Here is a 25,274-nt window from a genome sequence, read left to right on the forward strand (position 1 = left end):
CTGTACTGCCCAATTTGTACACCAAAGGCTGCTTTTATCACCCTCAGATTCTATAATAATCCTATAGCCTCTATTGTGTTATATTATTCTTTAGTGTCAAGCACGCTATATGAACAAGGTTTCTGTACAACAAAGCAGATAATGAATAGACAGCACAATCACAGTCTAGTAGATATTAATAACCACAAACCAGCACCTAGAAAGGTGGCTACTGCTATGTCACAATCACATTTACAGTACAAGGCAGGGAGTGGTTATTGACACTGTGGAGTTTACCTTCAATGGGAACATTCTTGTCTATTACCAATTTGCCATACCGCAAGTACCGCAAGATTGCACCAAAGTAAGATGGGTCCCTGTCAATAAGAAATGCCCCTGTCTCATCCTAAAGAGAGTATAAAAGAGAAATGCAGAGTGAGAATAGGGTGCAGGAGAGGTAAAGGATGGATAATACATAAAGCACATGGCTGAATGATGCAGCAGAGTGTACTGTAAGTGAGAGGAAACAACTGTAGAAATGACTGACAGAGGTCAGTACTGGCAATATTAGCAGAAAGGTACATACAGTATGTCGGAAGTAATAAAGGAGAGATGCAGCCTGTGTGTCTCACCGTCTCAGACAGCAACTGGGACTCCTGACAGAGCCGGCAAAGAAAGGAGTTGGGCTCCTGGCACAGGGTCTGCTTTGTAGTGAGGAATACTGTGCCACCAACATTTAAACGCACCCACTTCCCCCCATCAGACGCAGCTCGTGGTGTGGCAACCTCAGGCTGTGGTCCTTGCATCATCTTCTGTTTTCTGATCTCAGCCTCTGATTCTGGTGTGTCCCCGATACAGACTGGAAATGTTACATAAAGGCAATTTATAGTGAGGTAAAACTGGTCACTCCGATTCTTACAAAACTCGGTGCCCTATATAGTTTCAGTGAGTTATTGTTGCTCTGCACAATCCATTCTACTCGTCTCAGTCCGCTTGTCTGTTCACTAATTACCTTTTAATCGTTAAATCCAGTCTAGTTCAATTTGTTGTCTCTATTGTTCCTTTTCTACTGTTTTTCATCACCACGCCCTCCCCTGTGGGACAGGTTGCCACCACAGGTGTGCTGTGCTCAGATACCCATCTCATCCCTTCCCTGAGCCGCATCTGTCATTGGATCATATTTCTCGCATCCACAACAAGCAGTCAGCAGCAACACTACCCTGCTCCTTCCGTGAATTTGTCATTGGTTTTCTTACTGAACCTTAAACCTCTTCACTGCTGAAATGCATTTGTATGAAATCCTGGTCTGTCTGTCTGTTCCTCGTCTTCATCTAACAATCACCTCTGTCTACTTTGAAGCTGATGCAGAGTTATACAGACGCCTGTGTGCGGAACAGATGTTGCATGAGTTGTACACATTTTGAGCTGCTGTACGCTTTTAGACCTAACTACACTGTACGCCTAACTACGTTGCATCATGGCATTCTAACATAGGGGCCGATTCAGATCTGATCGCTGCTGTGCGTTTTCTCACAGGCTGAGATCAGGCCTGCACTGCGCATGCGTATGCACCACAATGCGCAGGCGCGATGGACCGCAGCTACGGGGATCGCAAGGAGATTGACAGGAAGAGGGCGTTTGTGGGTGGCAACTGACCGTTTCTAGGGAGTGTCCGGAAAAACGCAGGAGGGACCCATAACAGATTTGTCTTCATACAGTGCACCTAGGGTCAATACACTATATGGAGTGAGATGTCTGGCACACTCCTCCGAGAGGAGCAACGTACCTTTTTTAATTTTTGTTTTTGCATTTTAAAGCAACTTTGAGTCCTGTGGGAGAAAAGCGCTATATCAATAAAATTATTATATTATTTCGCATTGCAGATGAAGCACAACACCACTCAAAGCCTACTGTGCGGTTGTCGACATCCTGGCTGCCCATTCCGGGAGAGGACAGTCAAGTAGAAGTATCACAGAGCATTGCAGGGGGCGTGACGAGTGATAGGGGCAGGGTGCGGCAAGTCAAATGAGGCTGGTCTGGGGGAGTGGCTTCTGCCATCACGTCATTGCGGTCAAGCCCCCATCATACATTACCGAGAATACCGGTATTGCACAGCGGGGGGCATGGCTATTGTGACACTCTGACATGGATATTCTATGAACTTGGATTTATGGAGATATATGTGGCTATATAGGTACCATCACCCATATATTGGAGACAACCTAGGTGAGACACCTAAATGTTCCCTAAAAGGAACCCTCACTTCTCACTAGGTGGCACAGTGCAGCTGAAAGGGTTAACAGCTTCCCCTTGCCTAGATTGCTAGGCAACGCCAGCAACCAAAGGACAGCAACTTGTGGAGCACTAGGACCCAGGTGCAGACCTGCAGAGCAGGAGGAATCGAAGCTGCAGATTGGGTGGTGCAGAGCAAGAAGAGTAGGAAGCAGGGTTACCTCCTGAGGTGATTGCTAAGGAGTCTTCTGAGGTGACAACGCGGAGAGTGATGCTGTGCTGAGGAGACACGCTGTGGAGAGTGGAGCCTGCAGCCGAAGAGACCCGCGGGAGAGCAGCAGAGCCACCAACAGCACATCCGCTGAGGAGGGAGCTTAGGCACTTCAGAGACCCAAGAGATACACTGGGTAATGGCCAGAGCCGCTGATGCTATGCTGCCTGAGGGGAGAGTACCTCAGAGGAGAAAAGTGCCAGGGACACATCGTTCGTGAAGCCGGGGACCAGGACACTCACCGCAGCTGCTAGCTGGTACTTGCCGCAGCCATACTGTCACCCCAGCCGACTTTATGGCTGCTCTCTCCGGGAGAGAGCAGCCAGGTTGGCTCAGCAGGGGGCGGGGCAGTGATGTGACATACAGAGGGGGGCGGGTCAGAGGAAGAACGGGGGCGTGGCTGATGGATTGCGTCATGTAAGCCACGCCACCCGCTGTGTAATGCAGCTATTACCGGCATTATACTGCAGGGGGCATGGCTATTATGATGCGATTCGGCAAGAATCGCGTCATCGACTGCCCAGGCAGGGGGGACCCCAAAAATCGGGAGACTTGCCTGCTCTTCCGGGGGTCCGGGAGGGTCACCCGATTTTCGGGAGCCTCCCGGCCATTCCGGGAGAGTAGGCAAGTATGCAGTCAGTGTCACTTCCCACTGCTGAGCAGGGTTTACTGAGGAGAGAGAGACATTGTCACCCCTGCTGCGCAGAATCAGCTATTTCGATCCACAGGAACTAATATAGCTTATACCCACCAGCCTTGCTTAAATCTTCCTATCTTGACTGGAAATATTCTTCTGCTTCGCATTCTAATTAAACCCTGTTGTTGCCTGCATGTTATTAGTCCCATGACTTACTCATCTGCAGAGCCTGCTACTTAAAGACAACCCCGGGCATAGTAGACTTTACAAGACCATCCTAATGTCACAGGGAGTGGGAGAGTTACACTTAGTACAGGGGCTACGCCATAACTTCATGTTCCACTGAGACTCTGCTAACTGCCAGCCTTGTAGTGTAAAGATACTGTGCTTGATTGCATTCTCGCTTCAAACCTGCTTGTTTAGTTCTGCAACTACCTAAGTGTCTGCATGCCTTCACACCGCATTGCCCTACTACTTCACCTCTACTTGCTCTATGACTGGAGCCTGCATGGCTTTGTCAGCTAGCTTGCACAGTAAATGGCCAGTGTTGTTTGACCGCTTTTAACCACAAACCAACTAACCGGTCTGATTGTGCATGCTAGTCCATACTGACTGAACTGAGCTAGGCACCTGCATGCTCTTCCCATCCTGCATTGGAACTTCATTCTTTATGTTGTGTTTTGTTTGCTACTGACTGTCTGTAAACCGCTTGATCTATTACCTATGAGACGACAAATAACTTGGCTTCTACTCTTCTGAACTTTAGTGTATTTTCACTGTCTCTGAAGTTGAACTCTTATCTGAGTACAGGTTGAGTATACCATATCCAAAATGCTTGGGACCAGAAGTATTTTGAATATCGGATTTTTCCGTATTTTGGAATAATTGCATACCATAATGAGATATCATGGCAAAGGGACCTAAGTGTAAGCAATGAATGCATTTATGTTTCATATACACCTTATACACACAGCCTGAAGGTAATTTTAGCCAATATTTTTAATAACTTTGTGCATTAAACAAAGTGTGTATATACATTCACACAATTCATTTATGTTTCATATACACCTTATACACACAGCCTGAAGGTCATTTAATACAATATTTTTAATAACTTTGAGTATTAAACAAAGTTTGTGTACTTTGAGCCATCAGAAAACAAAGGTTTCATTATCTCAGTCTCAATTCCGTATTTTGGAATATTACCTGCATAGGCAGTAGTTAGGCAGTAAACAAACTAAACTGCACCTTCAGGAGCATTAGACTGCCACCCGAAAGGTTGATTAAGGTCATCCCACGTGATTACAATCTTAACGTAAATGTGAACGGTATATTGTGGTATTTTACTAATATAGGGAAAATTCCATACTGATATTTGCAAATACTACTGTTTGTTAATGTTTGCATTGCTTGCCTCGTATTGTGGATTGCATTTACTCCTTAATCAGTCAAACCCACACCGGTGACCAGTTTGTTCCAGAACAATAAATCTTTTTGTCACTGTCCAAATGTGTGGTGACTATTGTGTTGGGTCAAGAGATGTGCACTTGAAATTTTTCGGGTTTTGTGTTTTGGTTTCGGTTCCGCGGCCGTGTTTTGGGTTCGACCGCGTTTTGGCAAAACTTCACCGAATTTTTTTTGTCGGATTCGGGTGTGTTTTGGATTCCGGTGTTTTTTTTAAAAAACACTAAAAAACAGCTTAAATCATAGAATTTGGGGGTCATTTTGATCCCAAAGTATTATTAACCTCAAAAACCATAATTTTCACTCATTTTCAGTCTATTCTGAATACCTCACACCTCACAATATTATTTTTAGTCCTAAAATTTGCACCTAGGTCGCTGGATGACTAAGCTAAGCGACCCTAGTGGCCGACACAAACACCGTGCCCATCTAGGAGTGGCACTGCAGTGTCACGCAGGATGGCCCTTCCAAAAAACACTCTCCAAACAGCACATGACGCAAAGAAAAAAAGAGGCGCAATGAGGTAGCTGTGTGAGTAAGATAAGCGACCCTAGTGGCCGACACAAACACCGTGCCCATCTAGGAGTGGCACTGCAGTGTCACGCAGGATGGCCCTTCCAAAAAACCCTCCCCAAACAGCACATGACGCAAAGAAAAAAAGAGGCGCAATGAGGTAGCTGTGTGAGTAAGATAAGCGACCCTAGTGGCCGACACAAACACCGGGCCCATCTAGGAGTGGCACTGCAGTGTCACGCAGGATGGCCCTTCCAAAAAACCCTCCCCAAACAGCACATGACGCAAAGAAAAAAAGAGGCGCAATGAGGTAGCTGTGTGAGTAAGATAAGCGACCCTAGTGGCCGACACAAACACCGGGCCCATCTAGGAGTGGCACTGCAGTGTCACGCAGGATGGCCCTTCCAAAAAACCCTCCCCAAACAGCACATGACGCAAAGAAAAAAAGAGGCGCAATGAGGTAGCTGTGTGAGTAAGATAAGCGACCCTAGTGGCCGACACAAACACCGGGCCCATCTAGGAGTGGCACTGCAGTGTCACGCAGGATGGCCCTTCCAAAAAACCCTCCCCAAACAGCACATGACGCAAAGAAAAAAAGAGGCGCAATGAGGTAGCTGTGTGAGTAAGATAAGCGACCCTAGTGGCCGACACAAACACCGGGCCCATCTAGGAGTGGCACTGCAGTGTCACGCAGGATGGCCCTTCCAAAAAACCCTCCCCAAACAGCACATGACGCAAAGAAAAAAAGAGGCGCAATGAGGTAGCTGTGTGAGTAAGATAAGCGACCCTAGTGGCCGACACAAACACCGGGCCCATCTAGGAGTGGCACTGCAGTGTCACGCAGGATGGCCCTTCCAAAAAACCCTCCCCAAACAGCACATGACGCAAAGAAAAAAAGAGGCGCAATGAGGTAGCTGTGTGAGTAAGATAAGCGACCCTAGTGGCCGACACAAACACCGTGCCCATCTAGGAGTGGCACTGCAGTGTCACGCAGGATGGCCCTTCCAAAAAACCCTCCCCAAACAGCACATGACGCAAAGAAAAAAAGAGGCGCAATGAGGTAGCTGTGTGAGTAAGATAAGCGACCCTAGTGGCCGACACAAACACCGGGCCCATCTAGGAGTGGCACTGCAGTGTCACGCAGGATGGCCCTTCCAAAAAACCCTCCCCAAACAGCACATGACGCAAAGAAAAAAAGAGGCGCAATGAGGTAGCTGTGTGAGTAAGATAAGCGACCCTAGTGGCCGACACAAACACCGGGCCCATCTAGGAGTGGCACTGCAGTGTCACACAGGATGGCCCTTCCAAAAAACATTCCACAAACAGCACATGACGCAAAGAAAAATGAAAGAAAAAAGAGGTGCAAGATGGAATTGTCCTTGGGCCCTCCCTCCCACCCTTATGTTGTATAAACAGGACATGCACACTTTAACCAACCCATCATTTCAGTGACAGGGTCTGCCACACGACTGTGACTGAAATGACGGGTTGGTTTGGACCCCCACCAAAAAAGAAGCAATTAATCTCTCCTTGCACAAACTGGCTCTACAGAGGCAAGATGTCCACCTCATCATCATCCTCCGATATATCACCGTGTACATCCCCCTCCTCACAGATTATCAATTCGTCCCCACTGGAATCCACCATCTCAGCTCCCTGTGTACTTTGTGGAGGCAATTGCTGCTGGTCAATGTCTCCACGGAGGAATTGATTATAATTCATTTTAATGAACATCATCTTCTCCACATTTTCTGGATGTAACCTCGTACGCCGATTGCTGACAAGGTGAGCGGCGGCACTAAACACTCTTTCGGAGTACACACTTGTGGGAGGGCAACTTAGGTAGAATAAAGCCAGTTTGTGCAAGGGCCTCCAAATTGCCTCTTTTTCCTGCCAGTATAAGTACGGACTGTGTGACGTGCCTACTTGGATGCGGTCACTCATATAATCCTCCACCATTCTTTCAATGGTGAGAGAATCATATGCAGTGACAGTAGACGACATGTCCGTAATCGTTGTCAGGTCCTTCAGTCCGGACCAGATGTCAGCATCAGCAGTCGCTCCAGACTGCCCTGCATCACCGCCAGCGGGTGGGCTCGGAATTCTGAGCCTTTTCCTCGCACCCCCAGTTGCGGGAGAATGTGAAGGAGGAGATGTTGACAGGTCGCGTTCCGCTTGACTTGACAATTTTGTCACCAGCAGGTCTTTGAACCCCAGCAGACTTGTGTCTGCCGGAAAGAGAGATCCAAGGTAGGCTTTAAATCTAGGATCGAGCACGGTGGCCAAAATGTAGTGCTCTGATTTCAACAGATTGACCACCCGTGAATCCTTGTTAAGCGAATTAAGGGCTCCATCCACAAGTCCCACATGCCTAGCGGAATCGCTCCGTGTTAGCTCCTCCTTCAATGTCTCCAGCTTCTTCTGCAAAAGCCTGATGAGGGGAATGACCTGACTCAGGCTGGCAGTGTCTGAACTGACTTCACGTGTGGCAAGTTCAAAGGGCATCAGAACCTTGCACAACGTTGAAATCATTCTCCACTGCGCTTGAGACAGGTGCATTCCACCTCCTATATCGTGCTCAATTGTATAGGCTTGAATGGCCTTTTGCTGCTCCTCCAACCTCTGAAGCATATAGAGGGTTGAATTCCACCTCGTTACCACTTCTTGCTTCAGATGATGGCAGGGCAGGTTCAGTAGTTTTTGGTGGTGCTCCAGTCTTCTGTACGTGGTGCCTGTACGCCGAAAGTGTCCCGCAATTCTTCAGGCCACCGACTGCATCTCTTGCACGCCCCTGTCGTTTTTTAAAAAATTCTGCACCACCAAATTCAAGGTATGTGCAAAACATGGGACGTGCTGGAATTTGCCCATATTTAATGCACACACAATATTGCTGGCGTTGTCCGATGCCACAAATCCACAGGAGAGTCCAATTGGGGTAAGCCATTCCGCGATGATCTTCCTCAGTTGCCGTAAGAGGTTTTCAGCTGTGTGCGTATTCTGGAAAGCGGTGATACAAAGCGTAGCCTGCCTAGGAAAGAGTTGGCGTTTGCGAGATGCTGCTACTGGTGCCGCCGCTGCTGTTCTTGCGGCGGGAGTCCATACATCTACCCAGTGGGCTGTCACAGTCATATAGTCCTGACCCTGCCCTGCTCCACTTGTCCACATGTCCGTGGTTAAGTGGACATTGGGTACAACTGCATTTTTTAGGACACTGGTGAGTCTTTTTCTGACGTCCGTGTACATTCTCGGTATCGCCTGCCTAGAGAAGTGGAACCTAGATGGTATTTGGTAACGGGGGCACACTGCCTCAATAAATTGTCTAGTTCCCTGTGAACTAACGGCGGATACCGGACGCACGTCTAACACCAACATAGTTGTCAAGGCCTCAGTTATCCGCTTTGCAGCAGGATGACTGCTGTGATATTTCATCTTCCTTGCAAAGGACTGTTGGACAGTCAATTGCTTACTGGAAGTAGTACAAGTGGGCTTACGACTTCCCCTCTGGGATGACGATCGACTCCCAGCAGCAACAACAGCAGCGCCAGCAGCAGTAGGCATTACACTCAAGGATGCATCGGAGGAATCCCAGGCAGGAGAGGACTCGTCAGAATTGCCAGTGACATGGCCTGCAGGACTATTGGCATTCCTGGGTAAGGAGGAAATTGACACTGAGGGAGTTGGTGGGGTGGTTTGCGTGAGCTTGGTTACAAGAGGAAGGGATTTACTGGTCAGTGGACTGCTTCCGCTGTCACCCAAAGTTTTTGAACTTGTCACTGACTTATTATGAATGCGCTGCAGGTGACGTATAAGGGAGGATGTTCCGAGGTGGTTAACGTCCTTACCCCTACTTATTACAGCTTGACAAAGGCAACACACGGCTTGACAAATGTTGTCCGCATTTCTGGTGAAATACTTCCACACCGAAGAGCTGATTTTTTTTGTATTTTGACCAGGCATGTCAATGGCCCTATTCCTCCCACGGACAACAGGTGTCTCCCCGGGTGCCTGACTTAAACAAACCACCTCACCATCAGAATCCTCCTGGTCAATTTCCTCCCCAGCGCCAGCAACACCCATATCCTCCTCATCCTGGTGTACTTCAACACTGACATCTTCAATCTGACTATCAGGAACTGGACTGCGGGTGCTCCTTCCAGCACTTGCAGGGGGCGTGCAAATGGTGGAAGGCGCATGCTCTTCACGTCCAGTGTTGGGAAGGTCAGGCATCGCAACCGACACAATTGGACTCTCCTTGTGGATTTGGGATTTCGAAGAACGCACAGTTCTTTGCGGTGCTTTTGCCAGCTTGAGTCTTTTCAGTTTTCTAGCGAGAGGCTGAGTGCTTCCATCCTCATGTGAAGCTGAACCACTAGCCATGAACATAGGCCAGGGCCTCAGCCGTTCCTTGCCACTCCGTGTGGTAAATGGCATATTGGCAAGTTTACGCTTCTCCTCCGACAATTTTATTTTAGGTTTTGGAGTCCTTTTTTTACTGATATTTGGTGTTTTGGATTTGACATGCTCTGTACTATGACATTGGGCATCGGCCTTGGCAGACGACGTTGCTGGCATTTCATCGTCTCGGCCATGACTAGTGGCAGCAGCTTCAGCACGAGGTGGAAGTGGATCTTGATCTTTCCCTAATTTTGGAACCTCAACATTTTTGTTCTCCATATTTTAATAGGCACAACTAAAAGGCACCTCAGGTAAACAATGGAGATGGATGGATACTAGTATACTTATGGATGGACTGCCGAGTGCCGACACAGAGGTAGCTACAGCCGTGGACTACCGTACTGTGTCTGCTGCTAATATAGACTGGATGATAATGAGATGAAATCAATATATATATATGTATGTATATATAATATCACTAGTACTGCAGCCGGACAGGTAGATAATATATTTATTAGGTAATGATGACTGATGACGGACCTGCTGGACACTGTCAGCTCAGCAGCACCGCAGACTGCTACAGTAAGCTACTATACTATAGTAGTATGTACAAAGAAGAAAGAAAAAAAAAACCACGGGTAGGTGGTATACAATTATGGATGGACTGCCGAGTGCCGACACAGAGGTAGCTACAGCCGTGGACTACCGTACTGTGTCTGCTGCTAATATAGACTGGATGATAATGAGATGAAATCAATATATATATATGTATGTATATATAATATCACTAGTACTGCAGCCGGACAGGTAGATAATATATTTATTAGGTAATGATGACTGATGACGGACCTGCTGGACACTGTCAGCTCAGCAGCACCGCAGACTGCTACAGTAAGCTACTATACTATAGTAGTATGTACAAAGAAGAAAGAAAAAAAAAACACGGGTAGGTGGTATACAATTATGGATGGACTGCCGAGTGCCGACACAGAGGTAGCTACAGCCGTGGACTAACGTACTGTGTCTGCTGCTAATATAGACTGGATGATTGATAATGAGATGAAATCAATATATATATATGTATGTATATATAATATCACTAGTACTGCAGCCGGACAGGTAGATAATATATTTATTAGGTAATGATGACTGATGACGGACCTGCTGGACACTGTCAGCTCAGCAGCACCGCAGACTGCTACAGTAAGCTACTATACTATAGTAGTATGTACAAAGAAGAAAAAAAAAAAACCACGGGTAGGTGGTATACAGTTATGGATGGACTGCCGAGTGCCGACACAGAGGTAGCTACAGCCGTGGACTAACGTACTGTGTCTGCTGCTAATATAGACTGGATGATTGATAATGAGATGAAATCAATATATATATGTATGTATATATAATATCACTAGTACTGCAGCCGGACAGGTAGATAATATATTTATTAGGTAATGATGACTGATGACGGACCTGCTGGACACTGTAAGCTCAGCAGCACCGCAGACTGCTACAGTAAGCTACTATACTCTATAGTAGTATGTACAAAGAAGAAAGAAAAAAAAAAAACCACGGGTAGGTGGTATACAATTATGGATGGACTGCCGAGTGCCGACACAGAGGTAGCTACAGCCGTGGACTAACGTACTGTGTCTGCTGCTAATATAGAGTCTAGACTGGATGATAAATTATTGATAATGAGATGAAATCAATATAATATCACTAGTACTGCAGCCGGACAGGTACTATATATATTTATTATGTAATGACTGATGACGGACCTGCTGGACACTGTCAGGTCAGCACAGCAGCGCAGACTGCTACAGTAAGCTACTATAGTAGTATGTATAAAGAAGAATGAAAAAAAAAAAAAACACGGGTAGGTGGTATACAATATTATATATATATATATATATATATATATATATTATATACAATTATATATATATATATATATATATATATTAAACTGGTGGTGATTGATTATTAAACTGGTGGTCACTTCAGGTCACGTTGCAACTTGCAACTAGTACTCCGAGGCCTAAGCAGACAATCACAAAATATATTATTATACTGGTGGTCAGTGTGGTCACAACAATGGCAGTGTGGCACTGACTCTGGCAGCAAAAGTGTGCACTGTACGTTATATGTACTCCTGAGTCCTGCTCTCAGACTCTAACTGCTCCCCACTGTCAGTGTCTCCCCCACAAGTCAGATAATACACTTACAGTCACACTATCTATTATCTAATCTATAAATATCACTTCAGCAAGTAGTATAGTAGTATACAGTATAGTAGTACTCCTCCTAATAATGCTCCCCAAAATACTGTGTCTCTCTCTTCTCTAAACGGAGAGGACGCCAGCCACGTCCTCTCCCTATGACTCTCAATGCACGTGTGAAAATGGCGGCGACGCGCGGTTCCTTATATAGAATCCGAGTCTCGCGATAGAATCCGAGCTTTGCGAGAATCCGACAGCGTGATGATGACGTTCGGGCGCGCTCGGGTTAGCCGAGCAAGGCGGGAAGATCCGAGCCTGCTCGGACCCGTGTAAAAAAACCTGAAGTTCGGGCGGGTTCGGATTCAGAGGAACCGAACCCGCTCATCTCTAGTTGGGTCCTCTGGGGTTGGGCTTTCTCGTCTTTCTACCTAGGGTTCCACTAGTGAGATCCGGTCCAAGAGGTGATCCCGGGTGAAGAATCCAGGTACGTCTGCCGACATCCGTACCTGCACAAACATTTCAACCTATACCTACCTGTAACACTATGATGATGCAATTCAGTGCAAATCACGTCATGGCAAGGGTAAGTAGTGGGGGACATTATAAGTCTGAGAGACTTGCCCACCTGATTTTCAGGAGCCTCCCGGGCGTTCCTGGAGAGTAGGCAAGTATGGTGTACGGTATATGCTGGGCTGCAACTTTAACCGCACAGGAATACTTCATACTCAGATTTAGAGTAGCAGCGCACAGATGTACAAATGTCGCACAAGATATTGATCACTGCAGTAGTTTTGTCACTTGCAGTTGTTTTTGTTAGTAAACGCAAACAGTTAGCAAATGGGAAAAACCATGTTGCACTGCAGGGGTGGGTGGATGGCAGATATACCATGTGCAGAGAGATTTAGATTTGGGTGGGTTGTGTTCAAACTGAGATCTAAAATGCAGTGTAGAAATTAAGCATACAGTATTTACCATGCACAGAAACAATATAACTCAGCCAAATTGAAATCTCTCTGCACGTTACATCTGCCCCACCTGCAGTACAACATGTTTTTTCTGAATTGCTAACTTTTTTGGTTTGCTAACAAAGCTGAATAACCCTTATAATCCCTAAAAGAACATTTTTGCACCCGTGCTGTGCTGTGAAACTGCAGTTTATTTGTAAAATCAGCCTCCCATAAGATCCTGAATTCATTTGATTATTTATTTTCAATAAAAAACATGTTATGTGTTCAGATTTACATATGTTTATTAAAAATGTGACATACTGGAAATCTAGGTGCTTACTAAGTGGCAATAAAAAAAATAATTACATAAAAGACCTACTAATATCCCATTTAGGAATGAAGCATAAAAAACAAAAGGAAATCGCTTTTGACTGTCTCTGCGATTTTATAGTCTCAGACACACTGGTGCCAGCAAGAATCACAAAGATTCTCCTGTGTTCACTACAAGTAGCCATAAGGTCACAGTGAGCATTTAACCAAGTGTTCAATGAATATGAATCTATACCCACTTTCAGATGAATCCATGCTGGGACACCTGCACTGGCACTAACATAGTGACTGTCGACAAAACATACCCATACCATAGAGAGGGTTTGGCAAAAATAATTTAGAATCTTTCTTCAGCATTGTTTTAAGGAAGATGTGTGTTTGGGGGAGATCTGGGCAAGATCCCGACGGTCTAAATACCGACGCAGGGATCCCGACACTACCTGGAATGCTGACACGAATAGGATCACCTGCCTGGTGCCGTAATCCCAAAAGGGTATCGATCTATTTATGTGTGTTTCATACTGTTGTCGATTATTTGATTGTCGACCTATATATGTTGTCAATCTTGCACTTGTAGACCTTGTGCATATGTCGATGTTGCTGGTGTCGATCTTATATATGTGTCGACCTAGTAGTTTTTAATGTAGTGGTGTCGACCTTAGCATTGCCAATCTTACTGTGGTTGATCTAACGACTGTAACCCATCCCAAAAGACCGAGTGGCAGGACTATTGAGTGGTAACCTACATGGGGGGGGGGGATTTAGGCTGCAGAGTGGAGAGGATTTAGGTTTAGGCTGCAGGAAGGGGGGCTTAGGTTCAGGTGCCACCACCAAGGGTTAGGGCTGCGGGGGGAGAGGGGGGGGGGGAGGGGGCCATGTGGAGAAGGTAAGTATACTTACCTTCCCCTATCAGGATTCTGATCATTGGGATGCCGCCAGCAATCCCTAGTGAACCCGTTTAAGGAATGGCACCCATAGAAATAACTCCAAAAGATTAAGTGATGTTTTATATTTTATAAGGCTATTTAACAACTTATAGGAGTTACTTTTAGTAACAAAATGAAATAGATTTTCATCCTAATTTATTGTACTAACAAAAGAAGAACTCGAAATGACATAATAAAATATAGTTTCTTCACATGTTTTTTTCTATGGTTCCACTAACATACAGAGCAGCCACTAAAGAGGACACTGCAATGTACTTGTCTCTTTCTCTCACATATAGCAATACCACATATATATGCATTTAGCCAGAGATTTTGGCTCATACTTACCGACTCTCCCGGAATGTCCAGAGACTGTCGAATTGTGGGGAGTTCTTCCCGACTCCCAGGAGAGCAAGGCATTAACCTGGATTCCACCCTCTACCATAATGAAACGCACAGAGGGGGTAATTCCAAGTTGATCACAGCAGGATTTTTGTTAGCAATTGGGTAAAACCTTGCGCACTGCACGGGAGGCAGATATAACATGTGCAGAGAGAGTTAGATTTGGGTTTGGTGTGTTCAATCTGCAATCTAATTTGCAGTGTAAAAATAAAGCAGCCAGTATTTACCCTGCACAGAAACAAAATAACCCACCCAAATCTTAATCTCTCTGCACATGTTATATCTGCCTCCCCTGCAGTGCACATGGTTTTGCCCAATTGCTATCAAAAATCCTGCTGCGATCAACTTGGAATTAGAATTATCCCCAGAGTACTTGAATTGATGCGAATCACATAATCATGCCCTTGTTCCCGGCTGCCTGAGGCTATGATTTGTGCCAGAGCACAGCAGGAGGGCAGCGTAACACAGACCACGTTTAGTGCGAACATAGACCAGGGAAACGCAGTGGATGTGGTATTTTTAGATTTTGCTAAAGCCTTTGACGCTGTTTCGCACATAAGGTTGCTACATAAACTAAGGGCCTAATTCAGACCTGATCGCAGCAGCAAATTTGTTAGCTAATGGGCAAAACCATGGGGGTAATTCCAAGTTGATCGCAGCAGGAAATTTTTTAGCAGTTGGGCAAAACCATGGCCCTCATTCCGAGTTGTTCGCTCGGTATTTTTCATCGCATCGCAGTGAAAATCCGCTTAGTACGCATGCGCAATGTCCGCACTGCGACTGCGCCAAGTAACTTTACTATGATGAAAGTATTTTTACTCACGGCTTTTTCTTCGCTCCGGCGATCGTAATGTGATTGACAGGAAATGGGTGTTACTGGGCGGAAACACGGCGTTTTAGGGGCGTGTGGCTGAAAACGCTACCGTTTCCGGAAAAAACGCAGGAGTGGCCGGGGAAACGGTGGGAGTGCCTGGGCGAACGCTGGGTGTGTTTGTGACGTCAACCAGGAACGACAAGCACTGAACTGATCGCACAGGCAGAGTAAGTCTGGAGCTACTCAGAAACTGCTAAGTAGTTAGTAATCGCAATATTGCGAATACATCGGTCGCAATTTTAAGAAGCTAAGATACACTCCCAGTAGGCGGCGGCTTAGCGTGTGTAACTCTGCTAAATTCGCAATGCGACCGATCAACTCGGAATGAGGGCCCATGTGCACTGCAGGGGGGGCAGATATAACATTTGCAGAGAGAGTTAGATTTGGATGGGTTATTTTGTTTCTGTGCAGGGTAAATACTGTCTGCTTTATTTTTACACTGCAATTTAGATTTCAGTTTGAACTCACCCCACCCAAATCTAACTCTCTCTGTACATGTTATATCTGCCACACCTGCAGTGCAAATGGTTTTGCCCAATTGCTAACAAATTTGATGCTGCGATCAACTCGGAATTACCCCCCATGTGCACTGCAGGTGGGGCAGATATAACATGTGCAGAGAGAGTTAGATTTGGGTGGGTTATATTGTTTCTGTGCAGGGTAAATACTGACTGCTTTATTTTTACACTGCAAATTGGATTTCAGTTTGAACACACCCAGGGGTGCAAGTGGGCGGGTACAGCGTAACCTTAAGAATTTAGCCGTGGGTATGCCGTACCCACACCGACGGGCCACCGCTCGCTCCCACCACTGCTGCATGAGGGGAGGAGAGCGCAGCCTGCGCCTCTCCTGCCCCTCAGTGTCTTCAATTCAGCGCCGAGCCGTGAGCCAATCAGAGCTCATGGACCGGCAGCCAAGGCTCCTGATTGGTTGCTTGACAGCGAATTTTGATTGGCTCCCAGATCGGCGCTGAATTGAAGGTAGAGACCTGCACCGCCGCCGGAGACTGAGGGGCAGGAGAGGCACAGGCTGCGCTCTCCTCCCCTCACACACAATACAGCACAGCAGCAGCGGTGAGCAGCAGGGTAAGGGAGGGAAGGCATGTGTATCTGGCACTGGGGGCATATCTGGCACTGCAGGGACATGTGTATCTGGCACTGGGGGCATATCTGGCAATGGGGGGACATGTGTATCTGGCACTGGGGGCATTTCTGTATCTGGTACTGGGGGGCAAAGTATATGACACAGTGGGGGCATTTGTGTATCTCCCACTGTGAAGCAATGTATATCTGGCACTCTGGGGGCATTTGTGTATCTGACACTTGGGGCAATGTGTTTCTGGCACTGTGAGGCAATGTATATCTGGCACTCTGGGGGCATTTGTGTATCTGGCATTGTGGGGCAATGTGTACAGTATCTGGCACTGTGGGGCAATGTGTATCTGGCACTGTGGGGCAATGTGTATCTGGCACTGTGGGGCAATGTGTATCTGGCACTGTGTGGCAATGTGTATTTGGCACTGTGGGGCAATGTGTATTTGGCACTCTGGGGGCATTTGTGTATCTGCCACTGTGGGGCAATGTATATCTGCCACTGTGGGGCAATGTGTATCTGGCACTGTTAGGGTCTCCTGCTCTGTGCTGCCATGTCGTCATGGCAACCGGGAGACAAGTGCTAGCGGAGTAACCTGAGCGTAGCTGATACTCCGGTTCGGGTCTTTTGCTGTGCGGTGGTTACAGGCTCTGTGCACAGCAGGGGATCCGGTGCTGGTTTTTGTGCTCACAGTCTGTGAGGTCTGAGTGGGGCGTGGACAGCACCTGCTATATAAACCCTCTTCTCAGGTTAGGCAGATGCTGCTGAATCTTTGTTGGTTAGTCAGTTCCTGAAAGCTAGCTAGTACTGTGTAAACTTTGTATTTGTTTGTTGCTTACAGCAAATAGGCCTTGGGATTTGGTATTACACTCTGCCAATCCAGACCTAGCAGTAAGACTGGAGTCAGTCGTTTAACCTGCTGGGGTTCTTTTGCTACTCTGTGAACCTAGCAGGTTTGCGGCTGTATTCTCAGACTTGCCTGCCAAAATCCTTTCTCACTGTGCAAGGTGTTCAGGTGTCAGTTTAGTGGCAGTAAGCTGAACCAGTGCACTGCAAGTGAGGACTAGGATTGTGGAGACTCTCCTTGTGTCTATTATTCCATCTCTGACCAAGGAGTTTACTGCCACACCCGTTGGTAACCCTTTAGGGTTTTGCTGTTGCCCTTAGCAACAACATTTCGGGTTCTCTACGTATTAAATCACTACATCTCGCTTCTTTCCATCTGAGCATTCCTAATACTAGGGAGACACCCAGTTTCTTAGCCTTTGGGCTTCTCTGTTCACTTTGTGTTTATTTTGAGACCCTATCACCTTCTGTGTATGTAATGTCATATTCCCCAGTCTGTCTGTGAGTTAATTTGTTTTGCATCCCTCACCGTTCAGACACCAGTACATTCCTGCTGGCACTGGTGTGCATAACAGGCACTATTGGGGCAATGTGTATCTGGCACTATTGGGGTATGTGTATCTGCCCCTCCCCCCATATGTGTATCATGCCCCCATTTTCATTGGCCACACCCATTTTTTGGCGCTCGCACACAGTACCTATAAGACATTTTTTCTACTTGCACCACTGAACACACCCCACCCAAATCTAATTCTCTATGCACGTTATATCTGACCCACCTGCAGTGCACATGGTTTTGCCCATTAGCTAACAAATTTGCTGCTTAAGAGAGCTTGGTCTAGGTAACACAATTTGTACTTGGGTCAAAAATTGGTTTAAAAATAGAGAACAGAGAGTTGTGGTCAATGGTAAGTATTCCAACTGGGCTAAAGTACAGTATTAAGTGGTGTGTACTGGGTCTGTACTGGGGCCACTTATATTTAACATATTTATAAATTACCTGGGAGACGGTCTTGAAAGCAAAGTGTCCATTTTCGCAGATGATTCTAAACTATGTAAAATAATTAAATCAGATATAGATGTTGACTGTCTACAGAATGACTTAATCAAATTGGAAGTTTGGTCCGCAAAGTAAAGTATGAGGTTTAATAGAGAGAAATATAAAGTTATGCATTTTGGGACAAAGAACAAACATGCAATTTAAAAATTAAATGGGGAAATGGTTGGCGCATCAGTAATGGAGAAAGATTTGGGGGTACTCATCGACAATAGACTTAGTAATAAAGTCCAATGTGAGAGTGCAGTAGCAAAGGCCAATAAGGTATTAGCAAAAGTTCAGAGCAGAGCTACCAAATTGATTAAGGGCATAGAGTCGTTGGACTATAATGAAAGGTTAACCAGGTTAGATATGCAAAGAGGCGACTAAGAGGAGATATGATTAATATGTATAAATACATTGAGGGGCAATATAGGGAAATATCAGGCTATTTGTCAAGAGATCTGCACACAGAACACGTGGCCACCCCCTAAGGTTAGAGAAGAGGACTTTTCAACCCAGCTAAGGAAAGGTTTCTTAAAAGTGAGGGCGGTACATATATGGAATTCTATGCCGGAGAAGGTTGTCTTGGCTGACTCAATTGGTAAGTTTAAAAAAGGGTTACACACATTTTTAAATATAGGTTAAACTCGATGGACAAACAGACTTTTTTCAACCTAAACAACTATTTTGCCATGTTTCCTGCACTTGACACCCTAAAGTAGGCAAGTACCTTTGGTCGCCACGCTTTTCTATTCCCCCTCGGGTGGTGGCATGGTCCACCACCCGAGTGGGGCTTCCGGGCGGCAGGCGGTATATACGACTGCTGGCATTTGACAGGGTGTCGGGATTCCGGCATCAGTATCTTACTGCTGGCATATTGACTGCCTCCCCGTACAACTAGTAAGCGAATGCTGCATGAGGTGTCTGTAGAAAAAGATGCCTCATGGATGTATCGCAGATCTGAGCGCTGCAATCAAAGATGTAGCATCGGATCATCATCGCGACCATCGAGGCTTACTCAGACTGACTTTGAAGATACAGACCCTGGGCTTGGCCTGCTTACAAAACACTGTAGCATGTCAATCATGATTGACGTGCTGCAGCTATGGGGGAACTGTGAACGATCACACAGGACTTGTTATTATTATTATTATCCTTTATTTATATGGCGCCACAAGGGTTCCGCAGCGCCCAATTACAGAGTACATAAATAATCAAACAGGAAAACAGCAACTTACAGTTGATGACAGTATAGGACAAGTACAGGGTAAATAAACATAGCTACATCAGCAGATGACACTGGAATAAGTATCAGGTGGCAGAAGACTGCTGGAGTTGATGCAGTTGAAGATTATTAAAGTAAGAAAGGATAAGCACATGAGGGAAGAGGGCCCTGCTCGTGAGAGCTTACATTCTAAAGTGTTATGTGCATGCACAGGCCCACACACATTGGAGATGTATGTAAACCATCGGGTTTACATACATCTTTGAATTAGGCCCTCTATTAGGTGGGTGTGGTATTGAAAGTCGACAGTAACTAGGTCGACAATGTCTAGGTCGACCACTATTGGTCGACAGTAACTAGGCCGACAGGGTGTCTAGGTCGACAGGGTCTTTAGGTCGACATGTTCTAGGTCGACAGGTCAAAAGGTCGACATGAGTTTTTAATGTTATTTTGGTGTTGTTTTCTTCGTAGAGTGACCGGGAACCCCAATTAGTGTACCGCGTCCCCTCGCTATTTTGGTGTCGTTTTCTTCGTAGAGTGACCGGGAACCCCAATTAGTGCACCGCGTCCCCTCGCATGGCTCGCTTCGCTCGCCATGCTTCGGGCATGGTGCCTTCGCTCCGTTACCGCTTCGCTCGGCACAGATTACCATTCCAATCGTAGTCCACGTGGTTCGTTAAGTTTGAAAAGGTTCCAAAACAGAAAAAAATTGTGAAAAACTCATGTCGACCTTTTGACCTGTCGACCTAGAACATGTCGACCTAAAGACCCTGTCGACCTAGACACCCTGTCGACCTAGTTCCTGTTGACCAATAGTGGTCGACCTAGACATTGTCGACCTAGTTGCTGTCGACTTTTAATCCGGATCCCCTATTAGGTATGGACATCAATTTCTGATGGTTTACCACTATCTGTTTTTCTAATGATGGTAGTGTTTTTACGATCTGATTGCAGCCACCATTGAATAGTGTGGAAGCGATGGTCATCCGATGTTAAAATAGGATTTCTGCAGCGGTGTACACTGGTATTCCACAGGGAATAACATCGCGGAAGGGGGGGGGGGTGTAGAGTAGGATCTTGATCCAAGGCACCGACAGGCTAAAAGCTTTGACTGTTCCCAAGATGCTCAGCGCCGCCTCCTCTATAACCCCGCCTCCGTGCACAGCTCAGTTTGTAAGTTGCTCCAGCAGCCCTAAGAAGAGCTATTTTAAAGAAGATAGAAGACTTCAAGGGCTGCAGCAGAGGCACTCTAGTGCTAGATGTCATGCTGATATCTCCTGCTGCAGCTCCATCACCTCCCCCAGCGGCACTGTATACTCCTGCATCCCTGGTTGTCAGGTACTTACAGCGGAGGCTTCGGTTCTTCACCCAGGGCACACACACTAACCGAAGTTCTCCAGGATCGCTTGGCCGCACTCAGGGAGGAGGTAAAAGGGTCCCCCAGGCGGGACCCGCTGGAAATCGCGATCCACCGTGGCCATTAGGGAGGCGGGCCGCGCGCGCTGGCGTGGACACTGTGGCAGTACAAGGACCCCACTAGACCACCAGGACAAGGGCACAGGTCAGATTAGGCTATAATCCATTTTATTAAGGCCCGCAGCACCCGGTGGTGAAGTCCAGCAAGGGGATAATGCTCTGGCCTATAGCCCCTCCCGCAGCCCTGGGCACCATTTAGAGTAAATGTTCCCGTCCTGGAGCTGCATCTCTCTGTCTCCCTCACTCCCTGTCAGCATTTGGGTGCCATTACACACAGCGCGCTGATTGTGGGACTTCTGGGCAATGTCTCCTCTGTAAAGCCGCCTGCATCATCAGCTCTGTGCATTTACAGGACACTTAAGTATTCTACATGTCGTTTAGACAGTGTTAGTTAAGAACAAGTGCATACTTCAGGGTTATTTGGTACAAGTACCTTGTGATATTCATCCAGTTTTTACTGTGCATTGATATATCTGTTTATACACATAGCTTTACTCAGTAATAGTATTGCTAGTCCAGTGCAGTTTTATTGTTTGTCATAATTCCTGCAGTGTGTGTGTGTGTGTGTGTGTGTGTGTGTGTGTGTGTGTGTGTGTGTGTAGCTGCTGGGTGATCTCTACTCCGTGTATCTCACTCCCACTGCTATCCTTATATTCTGTAACCTGAGGGGGCTCCGTGCGTCAGGGTTATTAGATAATATAGGTATTTCACAGGATATACTGTACGTATTTTGTATTTTTCTCTGTGTTTTTCAGTCACATTTTACCTCAGAAATCCTCTGTTTGTGCTGTCATAGTGCACGGAGGGTTTGTATTAGGTAGTATGTGTGTTGATATTGTACTGTGTCGCCCGTGGTTTACACTTTCATATCATGTCAGATACAGGGGGCGATAGGTCTGGGGCTGATTCCGCCGTGCGCAGCTATGATGTCCCAGATGCATTTTTGGATAACATGGCTGCGGAGGGTTCAGGTTTTGAGGGTTCTGTAACCCCCAGTCAGTTTGTAACAACAGGAGCACATCAGGGCCCGCCTTGGGCTGCCTTTTCTAATTTACTGACTACGCTGGTAACTAGACTTGCGCCCCTTATGGGACCTCCTGTGCCTTATCAGCCTTATATGGTCCCTGCGGTTAATCTGCCATGGACAGATGCTCTGTTCACTCAGTTACAGCAATTGAATAACTCTTTGGATAAACGTATTCCTGACCCTCGCCCGCCTAAGACTAAACCTAAGAAGTTCTCTAAGCGGGCTGTTACTTCCTCTCAATCCACGCCTGCTCCGGATACCTCTTCCGATGAAGATGGCATGTATACTGACCCCACAGACTCTGATCATGACGTTTCTGATGGGGAATCTGTTTCACAGGTGGATGTTCCTGATCTATTAGAGGCTATCAGGCTCATTCTTCAGATTGATGATGATCCTGAGCCTGCTACTACATCTAAGAAACCGGACAGGTTCAAACGTCAGAAGGTTACTAAATTGGTTTTACCTCATTCTGACCAAATGGTTGACATACGTCAGGGATCCTGGGAGAACCAAGGAAAGAAATTCACCCTGCACAAGAAGATGCTAGCCCGCTATCCCCTTGCGGCAGAATTGAGCAAAAATTGGGAAACGCCACCGCCAGTGGATTCGCAAATCGCTCAGCTGGTGGTGTCATCTGCTCTGCCTGTCACTACCATCACTTCTCTCAAGGAGCCGACGGATAAGCGTGTTTGAAAGCTGCTTAAAAGCAGGGGCTGCGATAGGCCCACCATTGTGGCTACTTGGGCCGCAGAAGCTATTGAGGCGTGGGCTCAGGAATTAAAGGCTGAGTTTCCGTCCAATTTTTCTGAACATGCCAGACAATGTCTCTCTTATTTTGTCACGGCATCTCATTACATTTAAGAAGCAGCTTCAGATGCAGGTGTTCTGGCGGCCAAGGCTGCTACGACATCCATTTTGGCTCGCCGTATTCTCTGGTTGCGGTCCTGGCTGGTGGACTTGGACTCTAAGAAAACCCTGGAGGTGCTCCCGTTTAAAGGAAACATCCTCTTTGGTGAGGATCTCAACAAGATTGTCGCTGACTTTGCGTCTGCTAAGACTGCATGTCTACCTAGTACTACTACTTCGGCCCCTAAAGCTAAGAGTACTTCCTTTCATTCCTTTCACCCTCCGGGTCAGGCGTACCCGAAACAGTCTTGCACTTCCAAAACCAAGTCCAAGCCTAAACGTGCCTGGGCTGCCCGTCAGGCGGCTTCCAAATCTGACAAGCCTGCGGCATGACGGGGCGGGCCTCGCCCTGGGGGATCCCAGGGTGGGAGGCCGACTTCTACAGTTCACCCAGGTATGGTTGAAGACCACTTCAGACGCTTGGGTGCAGGAAGTCGTCACTCACGGATACGCCATATCCTTCAAGTCATGTCCCCCTCCTCGCTGTTGCCTGAAGGACATCCCTTCGGATCAGGTGAAGGCAACAACTCACCATTTAGTGGTACAATCCCCCTTGGACACCGGAGTGGTAGTGCCGGTGCTTCTGGTTCAGAGGGGCAGGGGGTACTATTCAACTGTTCTTAGTCCCCAAACCGAATGGTTCCTCCCGGCCCATTCTCAACCTCAAATCTTTGAACAAGTTTGTGAGGGTCTCCAAGTTTCGTATGGAGACCCATCGCTCTATTGTCCTGGCTTTGGAACCAGGGGACTATATGGTATTCCTGGATATACAGGATGCTTACCTGCATATCCCTATTGCCATGTCACATCAGCAATACCTGCGGTTTGCTATTGGCAATCTCCATTACCAATTCCGGGCTTTACCGTTTGGTCTGACCACAGCTCCGCAAATTTTCACCAAGGTCATGGCAGTTATGACGGCTTCATTCCGCCGTCGGGGCTTACGGAGCCTGCCGTATCTGGACGATCTGCTGATCTTGGCTAATTCCCCAGAAGTTCTCCGTCATTTGGATCTGACGGTCCAATTTCTGCAAGCCCACGGGTGGTTCATCAACTGGAAGAAATCATCCCTGGTCCCTGCCCAGAGCATGGTGCATCTGGGAGCGTTGTTGGACACACACAACCAGGGGTTATTTTTGTCACAGGAGAAAGTCCTGAAGCTTCAGGGCAAGATATGTTGCTTCCTCTCTCGTCCGCATGTGTCGATACACTCGGCGATGCAAGTACTAGGCCTCATGGTGTCGGCTTTCGACATGGTGGAGTATGCTCAATTTCATTCCCACCCTCTGCAGAAACTGATTCTTGCCAAGTGGGACGGCCTGCCTCACAGGATCAGGTCTCAAATGATCTCCTTGTCTCTGGAGGTCCGTCTGTCTCTGACCTGGTGGCTGCAGGACCCACGATTGAGCAGGGGTCGTCCCTTCTGGATCTCCAACTGGGTCCTTCTGACGACGGATACCAGTCTGAGGGGTTGGGGCGCGGTGTTGGAGCAACACTCTCTTTAAGGTCGGTGGACCAGGGAGGAGTCTCTCCTCCCGATAAACATTCTGGAATTGTGGGGAGTGTTCAATGCTCTGAAACTGGCCCGGCATTTGGTACTGAACAGGCCTGTTCAAGTGCAGTCAGACAACGCCATCATGGTGGCATACATAAATCATCAAGGTGGCACTCAAAGCTGTATGGCAATGATGGAAGTGTCAAAGATTCTTCAATGGGCAGAACGCCATCTGCCAGCCATATCTGCAGTGTTCATTCAAGGGGTCCTCAACTGGGAAGCGGACTTCCTAAGTCGTCAGGACATACACGCCAGAGAGTGGAGCCTTCATCCAGAAGTATTTCAACTCCTAGTGGACAAGTGGGGCCTACTAGATGTAGACCTGATGGCATCTCGACACAATCACAAGCTTCCGGTCTACGGAGCAAGAACAAGGGATCCTCAAGCGGCGTTCGTGGACGCACTGGCAATTCCATGAAACTTTTGGCTGCCGTACGTGTACCCTCCGGTGTCACTCCTGCCCAGAGTAGTGAGGAAGTTCAAGCAAGAAGGAGGAATCCTTCTAATAGCTCCAGCGTGGCCCAGACGGCATTGGTTCTGAGACCTACAGGGTCTCTCGATAGAACGTCCTCTTCTGCTTCAGCAATGACTAGACCTCCTCGTTCAGGGCCCTTGTGTTTACCAGGATTTGGGCCAACTGGCTTTGGCAGCGTGGCTCTTGAAGCTTCCATACTGAGGGCCAAAGGATTTTCTGAGGTGGTCATACAAACTATATTGAGGGGCCGTAAGCCGGCTTCTGCTCGGATTTACCATAGGGTCTGGAATTCTTACTTTGCTTGGTGTGCATCTAACAATCATGACGTTTACAAGTTTTGTACGGCCAAACTTTTGGCCTTCCTACAACATGACCTGGACTTGGGCCTTCGGCTGGCCTCCCTCAAGGTTCATATTTCTGCCTTGTCGGTATGGTTTCAGA

The 25,274-nt window shown here is 47.0% G+C and overlaps 1 protein-coding gene across 1 annotated transcript in view; it reads right to left on the bottom strand.

The window, feature by feature from the left end:
* The window catches only part of KCTD17 (potassium channel tetramerization domain containing 17), an 81,109-nt gene extending 80,124 nt beyond the window's left edge, over positions 1-985 (bottom strand). The window contains exons 1-2 of the mRNA XM_063938812.1: positions 612-985; positions 277-385 (exon numbers count right to left, since the gene is read on the bottom strand). Of these exons, the coding sequence (XP_063794882.1) occupies positions 277-385; positions 612-788 (286 nt within the window). The 5' untranslated portion in view covers positions 789-985. The remainder of the gene's footprint in view (positions 1-276; positions 386-611) is intronic.
* Positions 986-25,274: the final 24,289 nt, after the last annotated feature.

Source organism: Pseudophryne corroboree, chromosome 9 (assembly GCF_028390025.1).
Source record: "Pseudophryne corroboree isolate aPseCor3 chromosome 9, aPseCor3.hap2, whole genome shotgun sequence".
NCBI classification, from domain to species: domain Eukaryota; kingdom Metazoa; phylum Chordata; class Amphibia; order Anura; family Myobatrachidae; genus Pseudophryne; species Pseudophryne corroboree.